Source organism: Hypanus sabinus, chromosome 29 (genome assembly GCF_030144855.1).
Source record: "Hypanus sabinus isolate sHypSab1 chromosome 29, sHypSab1.hap1, whole genome shotgun sequence".
NCBI classification, from domain to species: Eukaryota; Metazoa; Chordata; class Chondrichthyes; order Myliobatiformes; family Dasyatidae; genus Hypanus; species Hypanus sabinus.
The window spans coordinates 32,910,034-32,934,639 of record NC_082734.1 but is presented as its reverse complement, the minus strand read 5'-3'; the positions used below and the strand labels follow the sequence as shown (position 1 = coordinate 32,934,639).

Below are 24,606 nucleotides of genomic sequence, written 5' to 3'. Positions count from 1 at the left end.
GTGTGCCCAGAGACCTGAGATCTTTGGGTTCAGAGCTCGGAAAAAGCGATGCAATGGACTTTTAATATCATAAACCAGTGAGTTGTTTGTTATGTCTCCCCTCTCGCTGTGAAAACAGAGATATCGCTTTCTCCTGGAGAGAGAGAGAGAACCTGCAGTATGTCAAATACCGGGTGACCGCGTAGTCTTTGGGGTAACTGCGTCTGTGTCTTTGCTGTTGCTTTTGCTCCACACTTGGTGGTGGGTACCAATGCTTTTTTTTGCCAGTGTGGGAAGGGGGATCATTGCTTGCTGCCATTTACGTGTGGGAGGGGAGCTGGGGGGGGGGGACTTTGGGGTTCTAACATTTAACTGCCATTCATTCTCTGGGGCACTCCTTTGTTTTTGTGGATGGCTGCAAAGAAAAAGGATTTCAGGATGTATATTGTATACATCTTTCTGACATTAAATGTACCTTTGAAACCTTTGAAAAATTTCCTCCCCCTTCTCTGGCCACTTACCTCTTCTCACCTGCCTATTTCCTCCCACTGTCCCCTCCTCCTTCCCTTTCTCCCATGGTCCACTGTCCTCTCCTTTTGGATTCCTTCCTCTCCAGCCCTATACCTTTCCCACCCACCTGGCTTCACCAATCACTTTCTTGCATGTCCCCCATCCCACCCTTTCCAATCCTGAAGAAGGGTCTTGGCCCAAAATGTTGACAGTTTATTCACTTCTACAGAAGCTGCCTGACCTGCTAAGTTTCTCCAGCATTTTGTGTGTGTGTTGCTCTGCATTTCCAGAACTTCAGAATCTCTTGTGTTTATGATTCTGGCACTGTTCATTCTTCAAGATTTGCTTTGTAAATTCTGCTGCAAGATATTGAACATTAATTATGTAGGTAAGATATTAGTGAATTTTAATTATAAAGGCAGTAGAGTTACATTCATTCTTCTATGGAAGGTTTTTTCCATTTTCAAACAGCAGAAGGGAATATTATAGAGAGAATTATGGATTCCTCAATTAATGTTGTAGTTAATGCAACTCAGAACACTTTACCGACAAAGATATAAGTAAGGTTGAAAGAGTACAGAGAAAATTTACAAGGATGTTTCTGTGACCTGAGGACCTTGGTTGTAAGAAAAGATTGAATAGGTTAGGACTTTATTCCTTGGAATGCAGAAGACCGAAGAGGGATTTGATAAAGGTACACAAAGTTATGAAGGGTATGGATGGAGTAAATGCAAACAAGCTTTTTCCATTGAGATTGGATGGGAGAACAGCTGGAGGTCATGGGTTAAGGGTGAAAGGTGAAAAGCTTAAGTGGCACCTGAGGGGAAACTTCTTCACTCAGAGGGTGGTGAGAGTGAGAAACGAGCCGCTAGAGCGAGTGGTGCATCCGAGCTCGATTTCAATGTTTAAGAGAAGCTTGGGCAGGAGGTTATGGGGATCGATTCTCTAGGTCAATGTACAAATGGTTTGTCACAGACTAGATGGCTGAATGGCCTGTTCCTGTGCAGTCCTTTTCTGTGACTCTAAATAGAACATGAATCGCTTGGAAGGAAATTGCTGGTGTACGAAAGGTAGAACAGGCTGACTTCAACTGAGTGAAGTCACGGTGAGATAAACAGCTGATTGCCCCCTCCCCATGTGTCATTTCTGAAACACTCATCTCTGCCTCATTCCCAGCGCATGGAGATGAGTCCATGGTCAGATCAGCCATGATCTTATTGAATGGCGGGGCAGGCTCGATGGGCCGGATGGCCTTCTCCTGCTCCTATTTCTTATGTTCCTATGAACCAAAGTAGCTCAGGCTTTATAAGGCATTGGTCAGACTGTACTTGGAGTATTGTGAGCAGGTTTGTGCCCTTTATCTGAGAAAGGATGTGCTAGATTGGGAAAGGGTCCCCAGGAGGCTCATGAGAATGATCTCAGGAATGAAAGGGTTAACATACAAGGAATTTTTGAACGCTGTGGGCCTGCACTCACTGGTGTTTAGAAGAACGAGAGAGGATCTCACTTAACCTGTCCAACACAGAAAAGTCCAAATAGAGTGCATGTGGAGAGGATGTTTCCCATAGTGGGGCAAGCCTAGGACCAGAGGGCACACCACATAATAGAAGGACATCCCTTTGGAACGGAGATGAGGAGGAACTTCTTTAGCTAGATGGTAGTGAATCTGTAGAATTCATTTCCACAGGTTGCTGTGGAGGCCAAGTCATTGGGGTGGATGGAGGGGAAGCTCCCTGGACTGTGTCAGAGCAAGGACTAGGCCTGAAGCCACGGTGCCACTCGTTTGCAGCCGTGCTGCCGCACCGTGCGATCGGTCAAATCTGTTGGTGCTTCTCCGGGGACAGTACGGATGCGACATCTCTGCCCACCCAGTGTTTTGCTCGGCATAAGACAAGCTCTATGGCGGCCAGCTGCAGGTTTTTTGTGGAGGCGCTCGGTGAAATTGGGGACTCAAGCTGTGGGGACACTTGCTTTTCAGGCACCGGGGGAAGGAGCGTCCAAAGCAGCGTGCTCTGTCAGGGCAGTGCAGCACAGTTGTGATGACTGAAGACCTCAACTGGACCGAGGGGTTTGAACTGTACACATAGATAGTTGTGTGGTTATGTTTTCACTATATGTGTCTGTCTATGGGAGGACTGGGCTTCAAAACTGTGGAGTTGCCTAGTGGGCCAGTCCACAGATGATATCGGTGGGCTGGGGGGGGGGGGGTTGTTCTGGATTATATATGTGCATATTCTGTGTCGTCGTATTTTTACCGATATCCTAGATGGGTTTGTTGACTTGTATGTGTGAGGCCTGGGCGTCAAGCTACAGGGTCACGGGGTCTGGGGGGAGGTGGATCTCATTACGAGATTATGATCTTGTTTGTGCTTATTGTGTGTGACTATTGGTGTTGTGTCTTTGCACTTTGACCCCGTAGTTACACTGTCTCGATTAGCTGTATTCATCGATGGTTAAATGACAATTGAATTGAATAATTAAAGCTACGTTCTTGATCAGTCAGGGTGTCAAAGGTTATGGGGAGAAGGAGATTGAGAGGGGTAATAAATCAGCCATGACGGAATGGCAGAACAGACTCGATTGGCCAAATGGCCTAATTCTGCTCCTATGTGTTATGGTCTTATAGTTTCAGATGACTGCTCAGGTTTCCCTGCACCTGACTTCTGCCTTGTATGGGTGTGGGGCCAACACAATTTTATACACTCCTTCCAGATTTGGAGGGGATGATTTGTCAGGCCAGCGGAACTCCAGTTGTTGAAGGAGGAAGGTGAAAAAGAGGAAGAGCTCCATTCTGGCCAATTTTTCTCCAAGGCAAACACGGGGTCCTGTTGGAGAAGCAAGGTGAAAGAGGATCAGCTTTAACAGAGCTCAGAAACAAATCATGTACACGACGTGTTTTTATAAAATTGTGCAGATTCACAGAGCAGTGGATGACCATTCATCCAAACTAACCAAACATATTTAGTTCTTCATGCTTCTCAGCTTCTTGGTCCATTGGTCCATTAGTTCCAGCTCTTTGAAGTTCACCCATTTGGCACTTAGCCTTGTAAGCGGAACAAGTGCCACACCTGCCCCTACACCTCTTCCCTCACCACTCAGAAACCCAAATAGTGCTTCTAGGTGAGGTGACACTTCATCTGTGAGCCTGTTGGGGTCACCTACTGTATCTGGGGCTCCGGGTGTGGCCTCCTGTTTATCGGTGAGACCCGACATAAATTGGGAGATTGCCAGAGAAAGCAGGATCTCCAGTTGGCCATACGTTTCAATTTTACTTCCCATTACTATTCCGACACGTCAGTCCCTGGCCCCCTCTACTCCTGCTATGAGACCACACTCAGGCTGGAGGAGCGACACCTTATATTCTGTCTGGATAGCCTCCAACCTGACGGCATGAACGTAGATTTTTTGAACTTCTGGTAATTGACCTCCCTCTTCTTCACTATTTCCCATTTCCATTTATCTCTGTCACATCTTCTTACCTGCCCATCACCTCCCTCGGGTGCTCCTCCACCTTCCCTTTCTTCCATGGCCTTCTGTCCTCTCCTATCAGATTCCCCCTTCTCCAGCCCTTTATCTCTTTCACCATCAACTTCCCAGCTTTTTATTTCAACTCCCTTATCCTCTCACCTACCATTTTGTACTTTTTCCCCCGTTTCCCCCACCTTCTTACTCTGAGTTCTCTTTCTTTCCAGGGTCTCAGCCCGAAATGTTGACTGCTTACTCTTTTCCGTAGATGCTGCCTGGCCTGTTGAGTTCCTCCAGCATTTCCTGTGTATTGCTTTTGATTCCCATCTTTGTGTTCTTACCAAGCTCTCCACTAACCGTTCTGGCACTCTGGTTCCCATCCCCCAGAAACTCTAGTTTAATTCCCCCCGCGAAGCACCAGCAAACCTTCCCGCTAGGTATTAGTCTCCTTCCAGTTCAGATGCAACGGTCTCTTCTGTACAGGTCCCACCTTCCCTGGGAGAGAGCCCCATGATCCAAACGTTTTACACTCCCCCTCTAACTCCGTAGCTTCATGTTAAACTGTATAATCTCCTTATTTTTGGCCTCACTAGACTGTGGCATAGGCAACTATTGGAGATCATAACCCTGGAGGTCCTGTCCTTTAACTTGGCACCTACCTCCCTGAACTCCCTTTGCAGAACCTTATTACTCTTCCTACCCATGTGACTGGCACCTACATAGGCTACGACCTCTGGCTGTTCATCCTCCTATTTAAGGATGAGAACTCATTCTGAGATGTCCCAGAACCTGGCACCCAAGAGGCAACATACCATCCAAGAATCTCATTCTCGTCCACGGAACCTCCTTTCTGTACCCCTAACTAATAAATCCCCTATCACCACAGCTCACCTCTTCTCCTCACTCCCATTCTGAGTCACAGAGGCAGACTCTGTGTATAGACCTGACTGCTGTGAATTTCCTCCGCTGGGTCACCCCCTAAGAGTATCCAAAGTGGTATACCTGTTGGTGAGGAGGATGGCCACTGGGGTAGACTCTGTTGGTTGTTTAACTCTTTTCCCTTTCCTGACTGTCACCCAACTTCCAGTTTGCTGCACCTTTAATGTAACTATATCTCCATATGTCTTATCTATCACACCCTCAGCCACCTGTATGATCTAGAGTTCATCCAGTTCCAGCTCCAGCTTCTTAACATGGATGCACTTCTTGCATTAGGGTCACTGGAGGCTTCCCTGCCTTCCCACATCCCACAGGAGGAGCATTCCGCTATCCTGCCGAGCATCCCTACTCCTCTAACCGGGAAAATGTAAAGGGGGAAAGAAAACCTTTACAGCCACCTGCAGCTTTCATTTTTGCCTTTTTTTTGCCTGACTGAAGCCTTGTAGAGCAGAAGCCTCAAGCTCTCCACTCTAACTCTGTTCAATCTGACGATGACCGCTCCAACTGCCTATGCCTTACTTTCATTTATTCTTGTCAATCCATCCTGAATACTGATTGACTGTTGCCTAAAGCTCCAAAACTGCCATGAATCACTGTCTCTTCTACTCAATCAGTGAACCTGAGTGAGACTATGCCCTCTCAGGCATCTGATTTTCTTTTTGGCTAACAGGAGATTCCAGATCCCCAACACTCCTTAGAAAAAAATAACTTCCCCAAATTTTCTCCTAATCTTTCTACCATGAAACTGAACCTGATTAGATAAACAGTACTTAAGGTGGAGCTTGGTCAGTGCTTGATTAGTCAGGGCATCAAAGGTTACAGGGAAAAGTTAGGAGAACGGGGTTGAGAGGGATAATAAGCCAGCCAGAATGGAATAGGGGAGCAGATTCAATGGTCTAAATGACCGAATTCTATTCTTATGTCATGGAATTTTTGCATCATGAGTTACCAACCTCTTTGGCAAGGGACATCATCCTTTCCTGTCATTATCCCTCATCACTGGGCACACTTCATTTAAATTGAGTCTTGGTCAGGACAATCTCTTCACTTCACTAGAAGACTGGAGGTGACTTGACTGAGCTATATAAGATTATGAGAGGCGTAGATCGAGTGTACAGATCATTCCTTCCCACCCCCCCCCCCAAGGGTGGCAATGGGCAATAACAGAGGCCATCTATTTATTCTGAGTGGAGGAAAGATCAGCGGAGATGTCGGAGGTAGGATTTGTGGGTGATTTACACAGAATGTACTGTGGGGCTGGTGGGCCATGGACCATAGAAAAATGGATGGTTATGGGCTGAAACTCTTGAACACAAGATATTCTGCAAATGCCAAAAATCAGGAGCATCACACTCAAAACTCAGCAGGTCAGGCAGTATCGATGGAGAGGGATAAACAGGTAACATGTCAGGCTGAGCCCTTCCACAAGTGCTGCCTGACTAACTGAGTTCCTCCAGTGCTTGGTTATTGCTGTGTAGGAGGGAAGGTCTAGACTGAAAATAGAGTAGTTTAATATACTGCAGGTTAGTGCGACATGGTGGCCTGAGGGGACATACGGTCCTACGTTCTACAACCAGCAAACCATAGCCCACAGAAACAGAACAAAGGCCAGAATGTTATGCAGTGCTCTAGCTGAAATTAACAAATACATTCATTTACACTCAGTGGCCACTTTATTCGGTACACCCGTACACCTGCTTATTAACGCAAATACCTAATCAGCCAATCACGTGACAGCAATTCAATGCGTAAAAGCACGCAGACGTGGTCATGAGGTTCAGTTGTTGTTCAGACCAAACATCAGAATGGGGAAGAAATGTGACTTTGACCGTGGGATAATAGGGAGGTTTGAGCCTCTCAGAAATTGCTGATCTCCTGGGATTTTCACACATAGTCTCTGGAGTTTACAGAGAATGGTGCAAAAAACAAATAAAATCATTGAGCATTATTTCTGTGGATGAAAACACCTTGTTAATGAGAGAGGTCAAAGGAGAGTTACCAAACCGGCTCAAGCCGAGAGGAAGGCGACAGTATCTCAAATCACCACAAGTTACAACAGTGGTGTGCAGAAGAGCGTCTCTGAGCGCGCAACACATTGAACCTTGAAGTGGATGGGCCACAGCGGCAGAAATCCATGAATATACAGTCAGAGGCCACTTTATTAGAAAAAATGGATGGTTACAGGAGGTACCAAATCAAACGGCCACTGAGTTTTGTTTTTCAATCCTAGCATCCCCATGGTTTAAATTGTCTCATTTTATCAAGGAGAGAATTGAAATTCCTTTATGGATACCTTCCCTGCTCTCCACCACCTTTAGTGATCTGCAAGTTTCTGGTGAGTCTACAATGAACTACAGCTCACCAGCACTGTGAGTTGGGGTAGCACAGCAGCACAGCGGTTAGCACAGTGCTTTACAGTGCCAACTGTAAGATCAGGGTTCAATTCCCAGCGCTGTCTGAAAAGAGTTTGTATGATCTCACTGTGACCGTGTGGGTTTCTTCTGGGTATGCTGGTTTCCACCCACATTTCAAAGACATGTGGGTTGGAGTTAATAAATTAGGAGGCGAGCTATATTGGTCCAGAAGATGGCAACACAGGTGGACTGCCCCCAGCATGTCCTCGGACCATGTCGGGTGTTGATTGAAAACCATGCATTTCATTGTATGTGTTAATGTACATGTTATTAATAAAGTTAGTCCTACCTAACAATACTTAAGTTATCACACTGGACAGCTGTGTACTGGGAAGGAGGAACTCCTTAAACATTGGTACAATTTTGTTCTTCACTGCCAGCTGTCTAAACCTTCACCGATAGATCTGTCTGTCTCTCTCTATCTGTCTATTGATCTAATAATAATATTTAAAGACCTAGCTCTCTTTTTGCTTGCTTGTTTGTTTCTCAGAGAAATGGACAATGAACCCACATTACCCAGTTACACCAAAAGGCCCTCTGCTGGTTGGGGTTGACCTCGACAAGCCAGGGCGGTACGATATGGAGAGCAAGCTGCTGCCCATGCAACGGGCACCACTCTCCACGCAGGTGAGAAACCCAAAGGAATGGCAGAGACCGATACAGGTTGGCACCAGGAGCTGCCAGTCAGCGATGAACTCTGTGTAGGACTGCCTTAGGGACTCCATCTCTGGATTTTTCCTTCAGGGTTCACTCCCGAAGCCTTCCCCATGAGTGGGTATGGCCATAAGGCAGCAGAGGTTTGAGATCATAAGTTTTCCTTCTCCTAGATTTACTAGGATGTTACCTGGGTTTCAGCACTTAAGTTACAGAGATCAGTTGAACAGGTTAGGTCTCTATTTATTGGAGCGTAGAAAGTTGAGGGGGGATTTGATTGAGGTATTTAAAATTTTGAGAGGGATAGATAGAGTTGACATGAATAGGCTGTTTCCATTGAAAGTAGGGGAGATTCAAATGAGAGGACATGATTTGAGAGTTGGGGGCAAAAGTTTAAGGGAAACACCAGGGGGTATTTCTTTACTCAGAGAATGATAGCTGTGTGGAATGAGCTTCCTGTAGAAGTAGTAGAGGCCAGTTCAGTTGTGTCATTTAAGGTAAAATTGGATAGGTATATGGACAGGAAAGGAGTGGAGGGTTATGGGCTGAGTGCGGGTAGGTGGGACTAGGTGAGATTAAGAGTTCGGCACGGACTAAGAGGGCCGAGATGGCCTGTTTCCGTGCTGTGTTTGTTATATGGTTATATAGATGTGCTGCCAACCATGGCTGATAAGCTCCATCTGCCCAAAGCAACTGGTTTTGAGGTGCCAGTAATCCATTCTCACCCCTTCTCCTGTCATAAAAAGGGTTCTGATGGGTTTGGTAGTTAAGCTGCTTGTGAAGGCCAGGAGCTGGACTGGTTATCAGAGGCTATTTGAGCTGCATGCCATTAGGAGCATTTAATAGGTAGCGGGAGCATGTCCCCATTACAGTCCCAGCTGTGACAACCTTAAGGAGCCCCAATTAACCTATGTGAACAAATAACCTACTAAAGTGTGTGTCTTTGGAATATGGAAGGAAACCGATGTATCTGGAGGGAAGCCCATGTGGTCAAGGGGAGCTGGTACAAACGGACGGTGGTGGGAATTGAACCAGGGGTACTGGCCTGTTAGCATTACGCTAACCATGCCACGTGATAGTGGATGCACAAGGATCTATCACAATCATCTAGAGCCTTAACAGCAAACTACTCACCCATCGAGAAGGGTATGAATGCATCCGGTTGGAAAAACTCCCCGCTGTCGTTTAAAAAATTCTCCGGATTGAACTGGTGTGGGTGCTTCCACTGACCCTCTTCAGTCAAAGCCGACCACAGGTTGAATAACACAAGGGTGTCCTGGAGAAACAGAACATTAACGTAGAACTAAACAGAGGGCTGAAGGAACTCAATGGATCAGACTGGGCAAGTCCTCCACTCACAGACCTTGAGCAGAGCTTATCTCAATAGTCAGCTCACTCTCCCCTTGCACTGTCTGCTCTCTCTCATGGTCTATCTGTCCGATTGCCCTCTCCCTCTCCACTCCCACTTCTCTGGCTCTCTTCCCTTTCCTCTCTGTCTCCCTCTCTCATGCACTCACTCCTCTTCCTCCTTTTCCTCTCTCACTTTCTCTCCCTCTCCCCTTTCTCTCTGTCTCTCCTCTCTCCATCTCTGTCTCTCACTCTCTCACCCATCTGTCTCTGTCTCTCTCTCCCTCTATTTCTCTCCTTTATCTCCTCTCTCGCCCTCTGTCTCTCTCCCTCCCTGTCACTCTCCTTCTTTCTGTGTCTGTCTGTCTGTCTCTCTCTATCCACTCACACGCATACTTCCACCTCCCTGTAGCTCCACGAGCTTCGTTTCCCTCCTTCGCACCTCTGGCAAAGTGTCTTTCTTATACCAGAAGCATTTCCACAGATGCTGACTGCTCAGTATTTCCCACATTCCCTGTTGCTGACAAGTTCCACAGTGTACATAATGCTCAAGCGAGCAGAATTTCATCTTCTGTTGTCAGAATAAATAATTCCTTTTGTAACAGCCCCACTCTATGACGCAAAACAGAATATAGTTCCTATTTTTGAAAGATTAAGTAGGAAAATGAATTCACTGATGTTAGAGGGTTTTCATATTTTCATACTAAAAGGACATTTGGCCCATCAAATGTGTACTAGATTACAGAGAATATAAATATAAATTTCTATTATTCATGCTCAGAACATTTTAATCCTGTTTCATATGCAAGTAGGACTTTATCCCCAGGAGCATAGGAGACTGGGGAGATATGATGGAGGTATACAAAATTATGAGGGGTATAGATAGGGTAAATGCACTGAGGTTAAATGAGACTAGAACTAGAGCTCATGGGTTAAGGATGAAAGGTGACATGTTTGAGGGGGAACGTGAGGGGAAACTTCTTGGCAAACAGAGGTTAGTGTGGCGTGGAATGGTGGATGTGGATTTGATTTCAACATTTAAGAGAAATTTGGATAGGTACTGTATGTGCATGGTTTGTCGGCTTGTTCTGCTGCAAGGGTTTGGGTGCATCAATACTGAGAGCTCAGCCACTGGGAGTCCATCTACTGGCAGGGTCTCCCATGATGCTCAGGTCTCAGCTGAGGCATCAAACTAAGACAACCCACCCAGCTGGTTAGCGGCAGTATCCGGGCCAGAGGGAGGCCCAGCAATCTACTCCCGTATCTTGCCACAGAAACAGCATGGATAACTAACTACATACTGGATAATTTCCTCGTGTTTGGATAACTACAGTAAAGCAAAAACAAAATACGATGTAGTGGTGGGAGATGAAACCCTATGGCATGTGCCAGTGATGTTAAACCCCGGCTGACAAGCTCCAGCTGCCCGAAGCTCTGGTTTTAAGGCACCAGGACCCGCCTTCGCACCTGCTTCTGCCAGTAGAAACAGTTCCGCTGGGCTTAGAGGCTAAGCCACACGAGAAGGCCAGGAGTTGGACTTGGTTGTCAGAGGCTATTTGAGGCGAACTTTTAGGTAGTGGGGGCTTGTTCCCACTACCACTCCTCAGCTGGACAGCCTTGGAACTCAGTACTGAGCAACTGATCCAAATAGCTTCTGTGTCCTGGGAGCTGACATGGAGAGGATGCTTCCAATAGTGAGGGAGCCTCAGGACATCCTTTTAGAATGGAGATGGGGAGGAATTTCTTCAGGCAGAGGGTGGTGAATCTGCGGAATTCATTGCCACAGACGGCTGTGGAGGCCACATCACTGGGTATATTTAAAGTGGAGGTTGATAGATTCTTAATTAGTCAGGGCATCAAAGATTACAGGGAGAAGACAGAAGAGCGGGGTTGAGGGAGATAATAAATTAGCCATGGTGGAATGGCAGAACAGATTTGATGGGCCAAATGGCCTGATTTTTGCTCCTATGTCTTATGGACTTAAGGTTAGTGGGAGCCAGGAAGAACACAAACACAAAAAAAGGAGAGGAGTTACCTTTTTGATGGTGTATCCCATAAATCTAATGTCTTGCGTGGTTGTGTGCATAACGGAAAATGGCAGTACGCTTGCAAATCGCTGGATCTCATGGATGACAGCGTTGACAAACGGCATCCTGGCTCTGTCCTCCAGGGACGGGGTACGGGACCGACCGATCACTTCATCTATCTCCTTCTGACATCTCTCTGGGGATCAGGAGAGGAGGAATCACTCAGAGTCACGAGGCATGGAGCAGGCTCTTTGGCCCACAAAGTAGATGCTATACACTAAACACCTATTTACACCGACCAACCCTGCACAAGTTCTCAGCTTCACCCCGCCCCCCAAGATTACACCACTCCTCTGCACAATTGGCTCAATTTACAATGGGCAATTAACACCATAAAATATCAGTGACCTCTTTATTAGGTGCACCTGCTCACCCCCTCATTAATACAAATATCTAATCAGCCAATCACGTGACAGCAACTCAATTCTGAAGCGCATTCAGACATCGTCAAAAGGTTCAGTTAATTACCGGTTGTGAGGCTGTGAGATATTATGATAGACGTACAACGGTGGGGGAGGTTATGCCACCTTTGTGAATGAGGGCTTATTGAACCTTCCCCAGCGAATACCAAATGTGTAATTGTTGAATTGTGAGATCCACACGGTGGGATCAAAATTGTAACAATTTATAGCCCAGGTCGGGAACTGTCCGTGGAAGGGTTGGGAAGAATGGTGGGTCCTAATTCTGGTAAAATAATTTTTTTGGGTGACTTTAATGCACATAGTGGTTTGGTGGGCCTGTAAGACAATAGGTGCTAATGGGGCAGCAGTAGAGGTGTTTTGGAAAGAATGTGATTTAATTTCTTTAAATGCTGAAAGACAAGGGTGGATATTGCCAAAGGCGAGTGTTCTTGTCTAGACTTGACTCTTACCTCTGCTCCACTTAGTAATTGTGATGTAATGATTGAGATGTAATGATCATGTAATGATCTTTTCTCAGTCCTATGTATCATGGGCATCAAGGTTCACTAACAGAATTTGGGCTCTGGTACTCAATGATGTTTTAAGAGGGCAAACTGGGGAAAACTTTCTGATAAGTGTGATGAATCATTTGATCAGTTGTCTGTAGGTGATACCATAGAAGAAGACTGATTATCAGAGTGTAATTTCTGGTTTGTGTGTCAAGCTATTCCTCTGGTGTCTAGGATAACTGGTAAGAAATGTCTTCCTTGGTGGCCACAGGAATGGACAGAGGTCAGCAGGGACCCAGGACGGGCATTTCCTGTTTTCAAACATAGATTAATGTAAGAAGCCTTGATTAGCTTTCAGAAGAAAAGGAGAGATACTAGGAATGCTGAAAAGGTGGCTGGGAGTGGATTTTGCTCATCATTTGGGAAGGAAACTGGCATGACAGTGGTGTGGAGAATGATAAAGAAAATGAATTGTGACAGAGGTTATCACCAGATTCCAGTGTTAGTGGAGAATGGACACTTGGCTGCAATAGACAAAGAACAGGAAAAACGTCTGCGAATGTTTGCAAAGATATATAGGCTAGACAATTTACTGGATGAGTACATGAAGAGATGAGAGTGTACTTTGATGGACAATGGGAAGATTTGGGAGAAACAGGAGATGTTTGAGAGTGGCATGATGATAACCTTACATTGGCTGAACTGAAATTTGCTGCCAATTGTGCGAGAACTACAGCCCCAGGACAGGATGTGGTGAGCTACTGTACACTCCAGCATCTGCCTGCGGCAGTCCTGAAGAAGTTGCTTGGGTGTTATCATAAAGTCTGGAAGCAAGGAATGCGCCCGGGAGACCGGAAAAGCACTGTGGCATTGCCTATTGTTAAACCTGGGTATGATCCAACCCTGTCAAGTATCTACAGCCCTATTGCTCTCACCGACCACTGTGTAAAATAATGCAGAAAATGATAGTAATTAGGCTGATGTTTGTTTAGGAGAGGAGAGAATTAGTCATTACCAGTGTGGGTTTTGTAAAGGGAGATCTACATATGATGTCTTGTATTACTGGGAAACAATATTCAGAAAGCTTTTACAGTAAAAGAACCAGTAGTTGCTGGACGTAGGAAAAGATGATATGCTATGGAGGGGACGGCTTTTGATTAAACTCAGGGAGGTTGGTATTGGTGGAAGGCTTCACAACTGGGTATTGGATTCTTTTTTGTTTGGCTGGTCGTTTAGAGTGAGGGTGAGTGAAGAAGCATCATTAGAGTTTTTGGTGGTGTCATTAGTCCAATGTTGTTTAATCTGATGATTACCTTTGATGGTGTTGGGCCTGGCTTTGGATTGGCTTTATGTGCTGATGGTGGACCTCTGTGGAAAAGGTAATGCTGCCTATGTGGTCAGGTCTGTGTAAACAGCATTATCAGCAAGGGAAGATGGTCTTTGGACTGTGGTTCTAAATGTTCAGTTTCTAGGTCAAAATATATGGTTTTAGTCTGAAAAATCACCTTACTCTGGGTGTACGCTGTCTAGGGTTCACGTGTTTAAATGTTTGGGGTTGTGGCTGGATGTGAGACTGACTCGGAGAACACATAAAAGTTTTTGGATGATAAATGAGAAGCAGGTCATTAACTTTATGTACTGTGTGGCTGGGTATGACTGGGGAGCTTCTAGGGGTGTTCTATTGACAATTTACTGCACTTTAATACTCTCTTGTCTAGACTATGGTTCCATGATTTATGGAAAAGCAGCTTGTTCAGTTTTATATAGGTTGGATGTTCTACGGTCCAGGGCACTTAGAGTCTGTAGTGGAGAATTCCGGACCACACCTGTAGATGCATTGAGGGTTGAACTAGGCGAGATGCCTCTTCCCCTGCAGAATGAAAAATTTAACCTTGCATACTGGACTTCCTGAGTAGGGTAGGGAATGTCCTATTTGCCGTATTCAGTTTTAACGGATTGCTGAGAATGTACTAGCAGAATTGGTAAATATTTTGGGTAGATAATTAGGTGATATGTGCAGGAGTATGTCTTGGGTATATGTGGAATAGCCCAACAGTGGCCTGGCCAGGAGTTCCACCATGGAGATTTCCAAATGTGGGAATAGATTCGACCTTACTGGGGGATAGGTCTCATGTGTGCTGAGAGGGCGTCTGGTTTTTCCTTTTTGCCTTTCTTTCAAATGGTTCTAAAGAGCCAGTTAGCAACCAGGTGGGCTCAGGGATATTTATCCCGTGGTTTAATGTTGAGGTGGGGAAGAGGCTGATGTGGGGGCGGGGGAGCAGGGTGTCTGCCTATGCTGCAGAATTTACAGCCATTATCAATCGTTTGCAAAGGGTTGAACAAGTTAAGCCAAACAGAGTTGTGACCTGCTCAGATTCTGCCTCGGTACTGCAGAGGTTGGAATCAAAGTGTTCAAGGAGACCTGATCTGTATTATAATTTATATGTTCTGGAGAGTGTGGGAATAGTAGTTCAGGTTTGTTGAGTACCTGTACATGTGGGTGTATCGGGTAATGAAAGGCAGATGATAGAGCAAGGTAGATATTAGAGTCACTGTGGAAAGTATGAAGCCAACTCTTGTATTAGGTTGACTGGGATTGGGAAATGGCAGAAATTGTGGGATTGGAGTGGGATTACATTTGTTTCCATTGGCCCAGGAGCGGCTCCTTTTGGGAAGGAATGGGAGGGAAGATGTGTGGTTGGCAAGACTGAGGTTTAGACGTGCAAGTTTGTGCTCCATTGTTGCTAAGCACGGGAACGGCTGGTGTGATTTTTGTAAGGTCCCAGAGACGTGTTCGCTAGAACGTAGGAAGCTATTTAGGGAATTAGTGGGTAGATCTGAGTCTGCAGGATATTCTGACACCTGGAGCAGGGATGGTTAAGTCATGAGGGGCCCTGGTGAACTTTCTAATTAATGCAGGTTTGGGAGGCAGGACATGTTCCCCAGCACAGTAGGTGGCAGAAATGTACTTTCCTGATAGGTGTGAGCCTATGTAGGACAATGAGGAGAGATTTTGATAGTATACAAAATTATGAGGGATGTAGATGGGCTAAATTCACGCAGGCTTCTTCCATTGAGGTTGGGTGTGAGTATAACTAGAGGTCATAGGTTAAGGGTGAAAGGGAAATGTTTAAGGGGAACATGAGGGAGAACCTCTTCACTCAGAGGGTGGTGAGAGTGTGGAAGGAGCTGGCAAGCAACTGGTGGATGTGGGTTTAATTCCATCGTTTAGGAGAAGTTCGGATAATTATGTTGATGGGAGGGGTATGAAGTGCCATGGTCTGGGTGTGTATCAATGGAACTAGACAGAATAACAGTTGGGCATGGACTAGATGGGCCAAATGGCCTGTTTCTGTGTGGCAATGCTCTAAGACTCTTTAACTCTATGCCTAACTAACCTACAGACACGTTTTGGAATGTGGGTGGAAACTGGAGCACCGGGAGGAAACCCACACAGCCATGGGAGGAACTACAAAGCTACTTACAGACAGCGGTGGGATTGAACTCAGGTCACTGGTGCTTTAAGTCTTATGCCAACCACTGCACTACTGAGCTGCCCGAATAGGGGCACGGGGTGGGCAAGTGGGACCAGCTCGGATGCGAACCAGTTGGGCCATGCTGTGCAATGATGGCTCTGTGATAAACCCCACAACTTCCAGGAATGGCGTAACAGACTTCCGGTGGCCCATTGGCAGGCTTGGGCTTTACCTTGTATGTCAGGGTAAGCCATCATGTACATCAGCCCCCATTGAAGGGTGGTGGTCGTGGTCTCAGTTCCCGCCAGGAAAAGGTCGTAAATATTATATAGCAGGTTTCCATCCAGCATAAACGAGTCAGCTTCTTGCTTCTGGAAAAAAAAACATTGCCCTGCTTTTCAAGTCAATGCCAATGCAGTCAAATAGGGAGTAAATGAACTCAGCAGGCCGAGCAGCATCTGTTGAAAGAAGCAGTTAAAGTTTCGGGTCGAGAACCTTCGTCAGGACAGGAGTCAGTCAACTTCGAGACCCTTTGTCAGGACTCGACCCGAAACGTTGACTGCTTCTTTCAACGGATGCTGCCCGGCCTACTGAGTTCATCCAGCTTTGTTGTACGTCTTGATTTGACCACAGCATCTGCAGTGTACTTTGTGTTTAAATAGGGAGTCAAGCTGTCTGCCTATGTGAACAGCACATTACCGTGACATGTATGTACTTTGCTAATAAATTTAACTTTGAACAAAGACAAGCAAACTCATGCAAGTGTCTGAAAGCCCCCACTCACCTTTTCCATCTCCAGTAAGTAGGCATCAATAAAATCCCGGATGGTTTCCCCATCCCGTGTCTCTCGGTGCTGCCTGATGAAATCCTGAAGTATGGCTTCAATGGCAGCCTTGTTTTCAAATATCCTCTGGTGTGGCCCAGGGAGATGGTAGATAGCAGGAAGCACAGCACAGGCCTAAGAGAAATCACAACTTCGACCTTATTCCTGTTTTAACCACAAGCGTGTATCTAAAATGGAAGCTTGGTGATTGGAGAAGGATGATGATGTGGGATAGCTATTGTTTGATCAGAGGTCCAGTGGTGTATCAAGGGGACCTTTGCTCTTGCTGTTTCTCACATTCATCAAGAAAAAAGATTAACAATGAACTTTCTTTGCCACATCTGCATTGAAACACTGAAGGCACAGAGCGAATGGTTTCTTTTGTGTCAGTGACCAACACAGCCCGAGGATGTGCCGCAGGCAGCCCGCAAGTGTCATCACGCTTCTGGTGCCAATATTGGATGCCCATTAACTTTCTAAACTTAACCTTATGTCTTTGGAATGTGGGAGGAAACTGGAGCATCCAGAGGAAACCCACACAATCACAGGGAGGACATACAAATCTCTTTACAGACAGTGGGAGGATTTGAACCTGGGTCTCTGATCCTGTAATAGTGTTATGTTAAACACTACACTACCGTGCATTGGAGTTGTACTACCTTCTAGCTCAGTGCACCTTGTAATGAATTGATCTGTAGGAACGGTGTGCAAGACAAGTTTTTCTCTGAATCTTGGTACATGTGACAACAATAAACCAAATCTGTCTCTATTAATTATCAGGCATGAGGATAGCCTCCAATGGGGTGCAGGAGGTCACGTTGGCCTACACCCATTGAAATTCTTTTTACCTTTATCCAGAATCCTGATGACAACTCCAGTGCTTCATCAAACAACTTGATCAATCGTGTGAAGGTCTTGTCATCATGGCGGAAACGCTGGCCAAGAATGATCGAGCAAATCACGTTGGAAACCGCAGCTGTGATAAGGGGCTTGAGATCAACAACTTGACCTGCAGAAGAATAGAAGGTGGTTCACTGTAGCCCAAGAGAAGATGGTTCTGCCATGCAAAGCACAAAGCAATACCTTCAACTTACTTTGAACAATAACAATGCTGTGACCGTGCTGGAGAGGGTACAGGGGAGGTTTCCTAGGATGTTGCCTGGGCCGCAGCATTTCAGGTAGAACGGAGAATATATACTCAGTGGCCACCCCTATTAGGTACACCTATACATCTGCTTGTCAATACAAATATCTAATCAGCCAATAATGTGGCAGGGAATGCATGCGGACATGTTGTTGTGCAGACTAAACATTGGAATGGGGAAGAAAGGTGATCAAAGTGTCTTTGCTCGTGGAACGATTGTTGGTGCCAGACAGGGAGGTTTGAGTATCTCAGAAGCTGCTGATCTCCTGAGAGTTTCACACACAACAGTCTCTAGAGTTTACAGAGAGTGGTGAGAGTGACAAAGGGGAACAACCTGTGAGTGGCCATTCTGTGGTGAAACAGTCTAGTGTATGAGAGAGGTCAGAGGAAAATGGATGTCGGGACTACCTCAAGCTGACAAGCAGGTGACTTTAACTCAAATAACCTTCCTCTGGCTGCTTTTTCCTTTCTTTCTAGTCCCGATGAAGGGTCTTGGTCATCAACCGTTCTCCCTCTCCATTGGTGCTGCCTTTCCCGCTGAGCTCTCCCAGCGATGTACCAAGCCGAGGAGATGATGCCACCCCGTGCCACAGGGAATGGGCTTTGGGAGTATCTGGCCAAATACATGGAATGATCCCGAAACTCTTGTCACAAGCTAATCTTCCTGTTACAAGGCATTCAATGGGAAATCATTTGGTGATTAAATTTCCAGCAATATTTTGGGAATTTTTGTTAATACTGCTTCATCCTTTTGTTAATTTGGAGAGTCAATGGGAGGAAATTAAATTGAGAAATGTGTTAGACCCAGACACTGAACTGATGGTAACTGTTCCCAGCCTCCCAGGCCAGGTCCCACCAATGGTGAGGTCCAACTCAATAAATAGGAATTAATTAGATCCCACAGCTTCTATGTTCTACAGGTGTGCAGTGGACAGGAATGCTCTACAACAGGTAGTCAAAGCTGCCCAACACATCACTGGCACCAGCCTTCCACCATCAAGGACATATGTACATACAGAAAGGTGCCAGTAACAGTAAAAGGTCCCACCCTCCCTGCTCATGGACTGTTAGTCCCACGCCCATCAGGAAGGAGGCTACACAGCATCCAGACTCAAAAACAAACAGGAGGAAATCTGCAGCTGCTGGAAATTTAAGCAAAACACACAAAATACTGGTGGAACGCAGAGGGCCAGGGCAGCATTTATTGGAAGAAATACAGACGGCGTTTCGGGCCAAAACCTTTGTCAGGCTCAAAATCAGTTACTTTTCCCAAATTGTAAGACTGACCAACACCTCCACCCACTACCTTCACCACTACTGTTATTTCTTGTCAGTCATCTGTGTAAGGCTCATGTCACTTTATGGACATAAAATCAATCTATATATATATACTATCTTATGTACTTATATTTGCAACACCCTGGGAATGATTTCACTGCTAACATAATGGTCTTTCTGTAGAAGCAGTGTTTGGGTTATGGTTACAGATACCAGGTGCTATGGAATGTGAGCCATGCAGTCAGGGGATCGGGCCTTTGTGTTCCTGACGCTGGTGTGAGCTGGGTCCTCTGTTCGACGGGAGATGCTGGAGAAAACCGGTCGTAAGATTCGACCCGGTGGGGGACTGTGATTCGGTGGAGCAAAGTGCCGCAGCCGACTAAGGATCGGCAAATATGACTTTTGGGAAGAGCTGAGCTCCAGCTTGGGCACATTTGAATTATTTAATTAAAATGGGCCTGTTTTGTTTTTTTCCTATTCTCTACTGACCCTTCAGTTAATCGTGTGCTGTCTGTTGTTCCTTGGCACTGAGTTCACACAGCATCCACACAAACCGGGGTTTGGGGTGGGAGAGCCGTCTCCAGCTCATGAGTTTGGCGGGTCCAGAGTGAGCCTTCCCTAGCCTTCAGCAGCCAAGGAAACCGGGAGAGGTGGGGGAGGGGGTTCATAGTTATTGTGTATTATTGTTAGTGTGATCTTTCTCTTTCATGATTTTTGTGCTGCATATGATCCAGAGTAACAATTATTTTGTTCTCCTTGTGTACAGGAAATTATGTTAAACAATCTTGAATCTTCTTTTGATCTAACCGATAGCTCAGCTGGATGAGTAGAACCCCAGAGAGGGAGCATGAAGACAGGTAGAATTGGGGAAATGAAAGATGTCATGGAGATGTTCAAGGAGCCCATGGCACTGAGGCTGACATTTGGAATAAACAGGAGGGAAAATTATGCTGTGGCCTGCAATCTGGGAGCCTAACCTTAACCCCAATCTTAACTCCAACCCTACAGAGCAGTGCTTATGTGTCTCCTGGTCTGTACAGTCCATATTGCAGTATAGTCATGTGTCAGTGCTCTCTCTCAGTTGGTCCTGACTGGCAGATCTGTCTGGGACAGATTGGCGATATGTGGATGTTGATGTGCAGTCGGGGGTTTGTGTGGGTTGTCTGATTGCTTGGGGAAAGGATGCCCAGAAGCCCAACATGAGTGTATAGTGTCATATGCTAGGTGGCAGCGGGCGCCACCTGAGGTGGTCTGTGTTGGAAGATCTGACTGGGACCCCGGTAGAGGTGTGTGAGGGGAATTTACAGAAGTGCATGTGGCCCCAGCAGGGGTGTGGCTTGCCTGGCCTTTTTGGGGAGAGGAAGCCCTGAAACCTACTTCTTGCAAACTGATCCCCTCGCCCTAACACCTAACTACCAAAACTAACCCTTCAATACACGTCTAGGGTTGGTATGATTTGGGGTTCAACCAAACAGGAAAGTTGGGATATTCTGATTAAGGAACATTGACTGTAGTGAATCCTATGTAACTACTGCTCCATCTGAAGTTATCATCCGCCCAAAGATTAACAGATCGTACACCAGCATAAAATTATAAAGATATTTATTTACTGAATTTACAGTTACAGGGGAAAAAGTAAAAGTTAAGCCAGTCCCTTGTGCCGATAAACGTAGCTCATGTCTGAAGTATTTGGGGACAACGCTTCACTTACGCACTGAACCCACATTCTGTGTGAAGAACACCAGCTACAGGCTGACCTTTCCTCAAAGACCAATTCGAATGACCTGGCTGTCTCAGGACTCCAGTCACGTCCTCCTCAGGGCCATTCATCTGTTAAAAGCAATTCTTACCATGGATCTCTCCCTTCAGCAGCATTCTCTCATATCTTCCCAAGAGGACCCCAAACCAGACTGTTGTCCTTTAAAAGTCTCTTCCCACCCAGCAATCTAGACCTTTTCTCACATCCCTCAATCTTGATCAGCTGACACAATATTCCAACGTTGGACAACGTGACTCCATATCTTTAGCCAATGCCAAGACACTCTTACCAGTAGGGCACACTGCTTTTACAGAAAACTGCTAAAATAAATACCCCACATCAGAGCAGTAGAAATCTTAAATATGGCATTACCTATGGATATATTGTTACATATATCCTGTCAAGAAATATATATGTACAGAGAGAGTAATTTAGCATTTTTGTTTGTTTAGATAATTCATTACAGGTTTTATGTAAAAATATGTGACATACATATGTCATCATGCTACCTTGTGATAAGTGCATACCTCACTTAATGTGAACTCACAGTTAGACCTGCATATTAAACTCCTGTGGCTTTTAAATTAGTTTGATGTTTTGAGGTTACTGAGTATAACATTGGTGATGAGGTAATTTTCAAAGGAACCCAAGACGGCTATCAAACTGGTGAAGTGCAGAGAGATGTTAGAGTGAAAAAAAAAAATGCGGTGATGAATGGCGAGTAAAAATTGCAACCCAGCATATGCAGTTCATCAAGTTTAAGCATAAATACAGTGCGACTCATGCTCTTCAGAAGGGAAGACATGATTGTGACTTTAAAAAAAGTCAGGAAACGGAAGAATTCATGGGTTCGTTAGCAGAGAGTATTGGGTGGTAATAATCATAAAAAAGCAGAAATGGCTGGCTATATTGGAAAGATTGATCCATTTGATTGTACAACTGGAAACTGGCTCATGTATACTGCGCTAATTCAGCAATATTTTGAAGCAAATGAAATATCCAGTGCGAAACACATACCAATTTTGCTGAGTGCATTGGGTTTAAAGGCATACAATTTGCTTCGATGTTTAACTGCTCCAGCCAAACCAGGAATGAGCTTACTGATATTGTTACAGTAATGCAGGAACATTTAGAGCCAAAGCCATTGTTGATTGTCGAATGCTTTAGGTTTCATAAGTGGAATCATAAAGAAGAGGAATATTTTTTAATGTATCTGGCTGAATTGAAGAGATTGTCTGAGCATTGTCAGCTCAGTAATGGGCTTACTGATACATGAAGATACCGTACAGTTTGTGGAATCTTAAAAGAAAGCATTCAAAATGGCTCCTAACTGAAGCCCAGCTTACATTCAAAAGAGCAGTTGAAATTGCTGTTTCAATGGAAACAGCAGACAGAGATGCAATTGAGTTGCAGTCAGGAATGAAAGCGACCATGAATAAAATTGCAGCATCCTAGCAAATTGTGTTATGGTTGTGGCAGAGGCTCACATACATGAAATAAATGCGGATTTAAAGGCAAAACTTGCAGAAAATGCAACAAAGTAGGACACACACAAAGAACATGTCAGGCAGAGAACAGGAAAAGATATAAAGTCAAGTTACAGGTTCAAAAAGAGCACTAATCTGCACACTGTTGATAAAAAATCTGATAATGATGAGAGTGACACAAGTGTGTAGCCTTGAAACTTACAGTATGAAAATTAACAATAGACAAGCAACATGGTTTATGCCAGAAGTGAACGGCAAATTAATTAAAATAGAATTGAACTCTGGCTCAGCTGTTTCAGTCATTCCACAAAATGAACTTCAATGGCATTTCAAAGATACCAAACTGAAGCTTGTGGAGATCCAACTAAGAACTAAAACTGGAGAAAAGATATCTCCTGTGGGAATGGCTTTTGTAACTGCAAAATATAACAACCAACATGCCACATTGAGCTTGCATGTGGCAAAAACAGAAGGACCAGCATTGTGGGCGTGATTGGCTGAGACAGCTACCAAATTGACAATTTGCCAGTCACATCCCCTACAATGAAGTCAACTGAAAGTGAATTAAGAATGGTACTGTATGATGCCACAATTGTCTCCATGCCAAACACCATAAACCGTTGCCCAGCAGAGGACAAATTGTTGTAGGTGTCACCCTCTGTGCCTCTGGTTAGAAAGTATATTGGACCAAGGAAGGACCGTGCTGCTCAGAGGGAGTGTGAAAGTATCAAAAACAGTGGTCTTGATTACAACTGATATGTTAATCCAGTAGTTAGTTGCCAAACGTGGCTTGGTTTTAAACTGGAATAAAGTTCAAGAACTTTCAGGAGAGCTGCAAGCATTCAGCTTTTGTGAGTGTAAAGAACCAGAATCTACTCTGTGTATTTTAAGGTTATTGCATGAATTTCAAGTGGGAGTCCAAAAGCTGATTGTAAAAGTAGATGTAAAGACCCAAGACCAGCTGGATGAATGGAAGGCCAAAAAGAGGAAGTCAACGGAGATTCAGAAACAGACAATTCATCAGACAGTGTTGTAGCTGAGGAAACCAAGAGGAGAGATCAGATTGTACAGGGAGCAATAGAGGGTTTAATAAGTGAATACTCCAGTGAACTAAATGTGCCTTCCCAAGATCAAGATGCACAAGCTAGAAGAAAGAAGAAGAAGGAAGGTGGTCTCTGTTGTGAGAACGGCTTCCTGCGGTCTCGGAGTCAACTCCACCACAGAGGAGGCCCCAGAACCTGAGATTGTTTCACAGCCACAAGTCTCAGCTGGCAAGCAGAGTGAGCCCCCAGGTCAGGAAAGACTTTATCCCCCATAACAATTAAATCTATGGACCTAAATGAGACAACTTAAAATTTACTACGCCATGGATCTCTGTATACTGTGGTTGTATTATATAATGTACTGTGTATTTAGTTGAGATGCATTCTACATTGAGCTGGTGCTTATAGCTAAGCAGGGAAGAGTACGTGTACAAGGTATTTTAGGGTATTTAACATTTAAATAATATTTGAGTAAATATATATAGGTGGGGTGTGTGTGTGTGTGTATACATATAATGCCCTGGTCTCATATATATATTTCTCATATATATATTGATTGATTAAGCATTCTTGTTTATTTAAGTAATTCATTGCAGCTTATAGGTAAGAATACATGAATTGCAAATCATGATGCTACCACATGATACGTGTGTACCTTGCTTAAAGTAAACTTGAGTTCATCCCACATTTTGGACTTCCATGTCTTCCTTTGAATTAGTTTAATGTTTTGAAGTTACAAAGCAAAATGCTAACCCTAACACTTTAATATTAACCCCAAATGTGTCCCTTATCTGGTGGCATGGTAGCACAGTGGTCAGCGTATAACATGCCAGCTGTAAGATTAGGTATCCGTTCCTGCCTCTGTCTGTAAGGAGCTTTTTCATTCTCACTGTGACCTAATTGGTTTCCTCCCACATTGCAAAGACTTGCAAATCAGGGTTAGTAAGTTGTGGGCTTGCTATGGAACGTGATAATTGCTGACTGCCCAGCACAATCATCACCTATTTGACTGCAGGCAAGTATTTCACTGCATTCTTTGATGTGCATGTGACAAATCAAATCAATCTTTATCTTCAGTCTTCAACTCTGACATCTCAAAGGCCCAACTCTTATCACGAATCCTAACCTCTCACCATACACCTGACTGTAACACCTTGTGTGCGATATGCAGATTTCCTTGGACCTGTTGCAATTCTTGGCAAATAATCATATTCAACAAATCCTTTCCAATGCCAGGTTGTTCACTACAGGTGAAGTCAAACAAACAAGAGAATGAAAATCCAGCAGGTTA

The 24,606-nt window shown here is 44.9% G+C and overlaps 1 protein-coding gene across 2 annotated transcripts in view; it reads right to left on the bottom strand.

The window, feature by feature from the left end:
- Positions 1 to 24,606, bottom strand: part of LOC132383213 (cytochrome P450 2B4-like) — a 47,233-nt gene that overhangs the window by 18,605 nt on the left and 4,022 nt on the right. The window contains exons 4-9 of one of the 2 annotated variants that reach the window (XM_059954105.1): positions 17,453 to 17,613; positions 16,566 to 16,739; positions 16,014 to 16,152; positions 11,344 to 11,531; positions 9,096 to 9,237; positions 321 to 3,314 (exon numbers count right to left, since the gene is read on the bottom strand). In XM_059954105.1, coding sequence (XP_059810088.1) covers positions 3,130 to 3,314; positions 9,096 to 9,237; positions 11,344 to 11,531; positions 16,014 to 16,152; positions 16,566 to 16,739; positions 17,453 to 17,613 — 989 coding nt within the window. In that variant the 3' untranslated portion in view covers positions 321 to 3,129. Of the gene's footprint in view, positions 1 to 320; positions 3,315 to 9,095; positions 9,238 to 11,343; positions 11,532 to 16,013; positions 16,153 to 16,565; positions 16,740 to 17,452; positions 17,614 to 24,606 lie in introns of those variants that run through there. The other variant, XM_059954106.1, reaches the window with a different exon arrangement.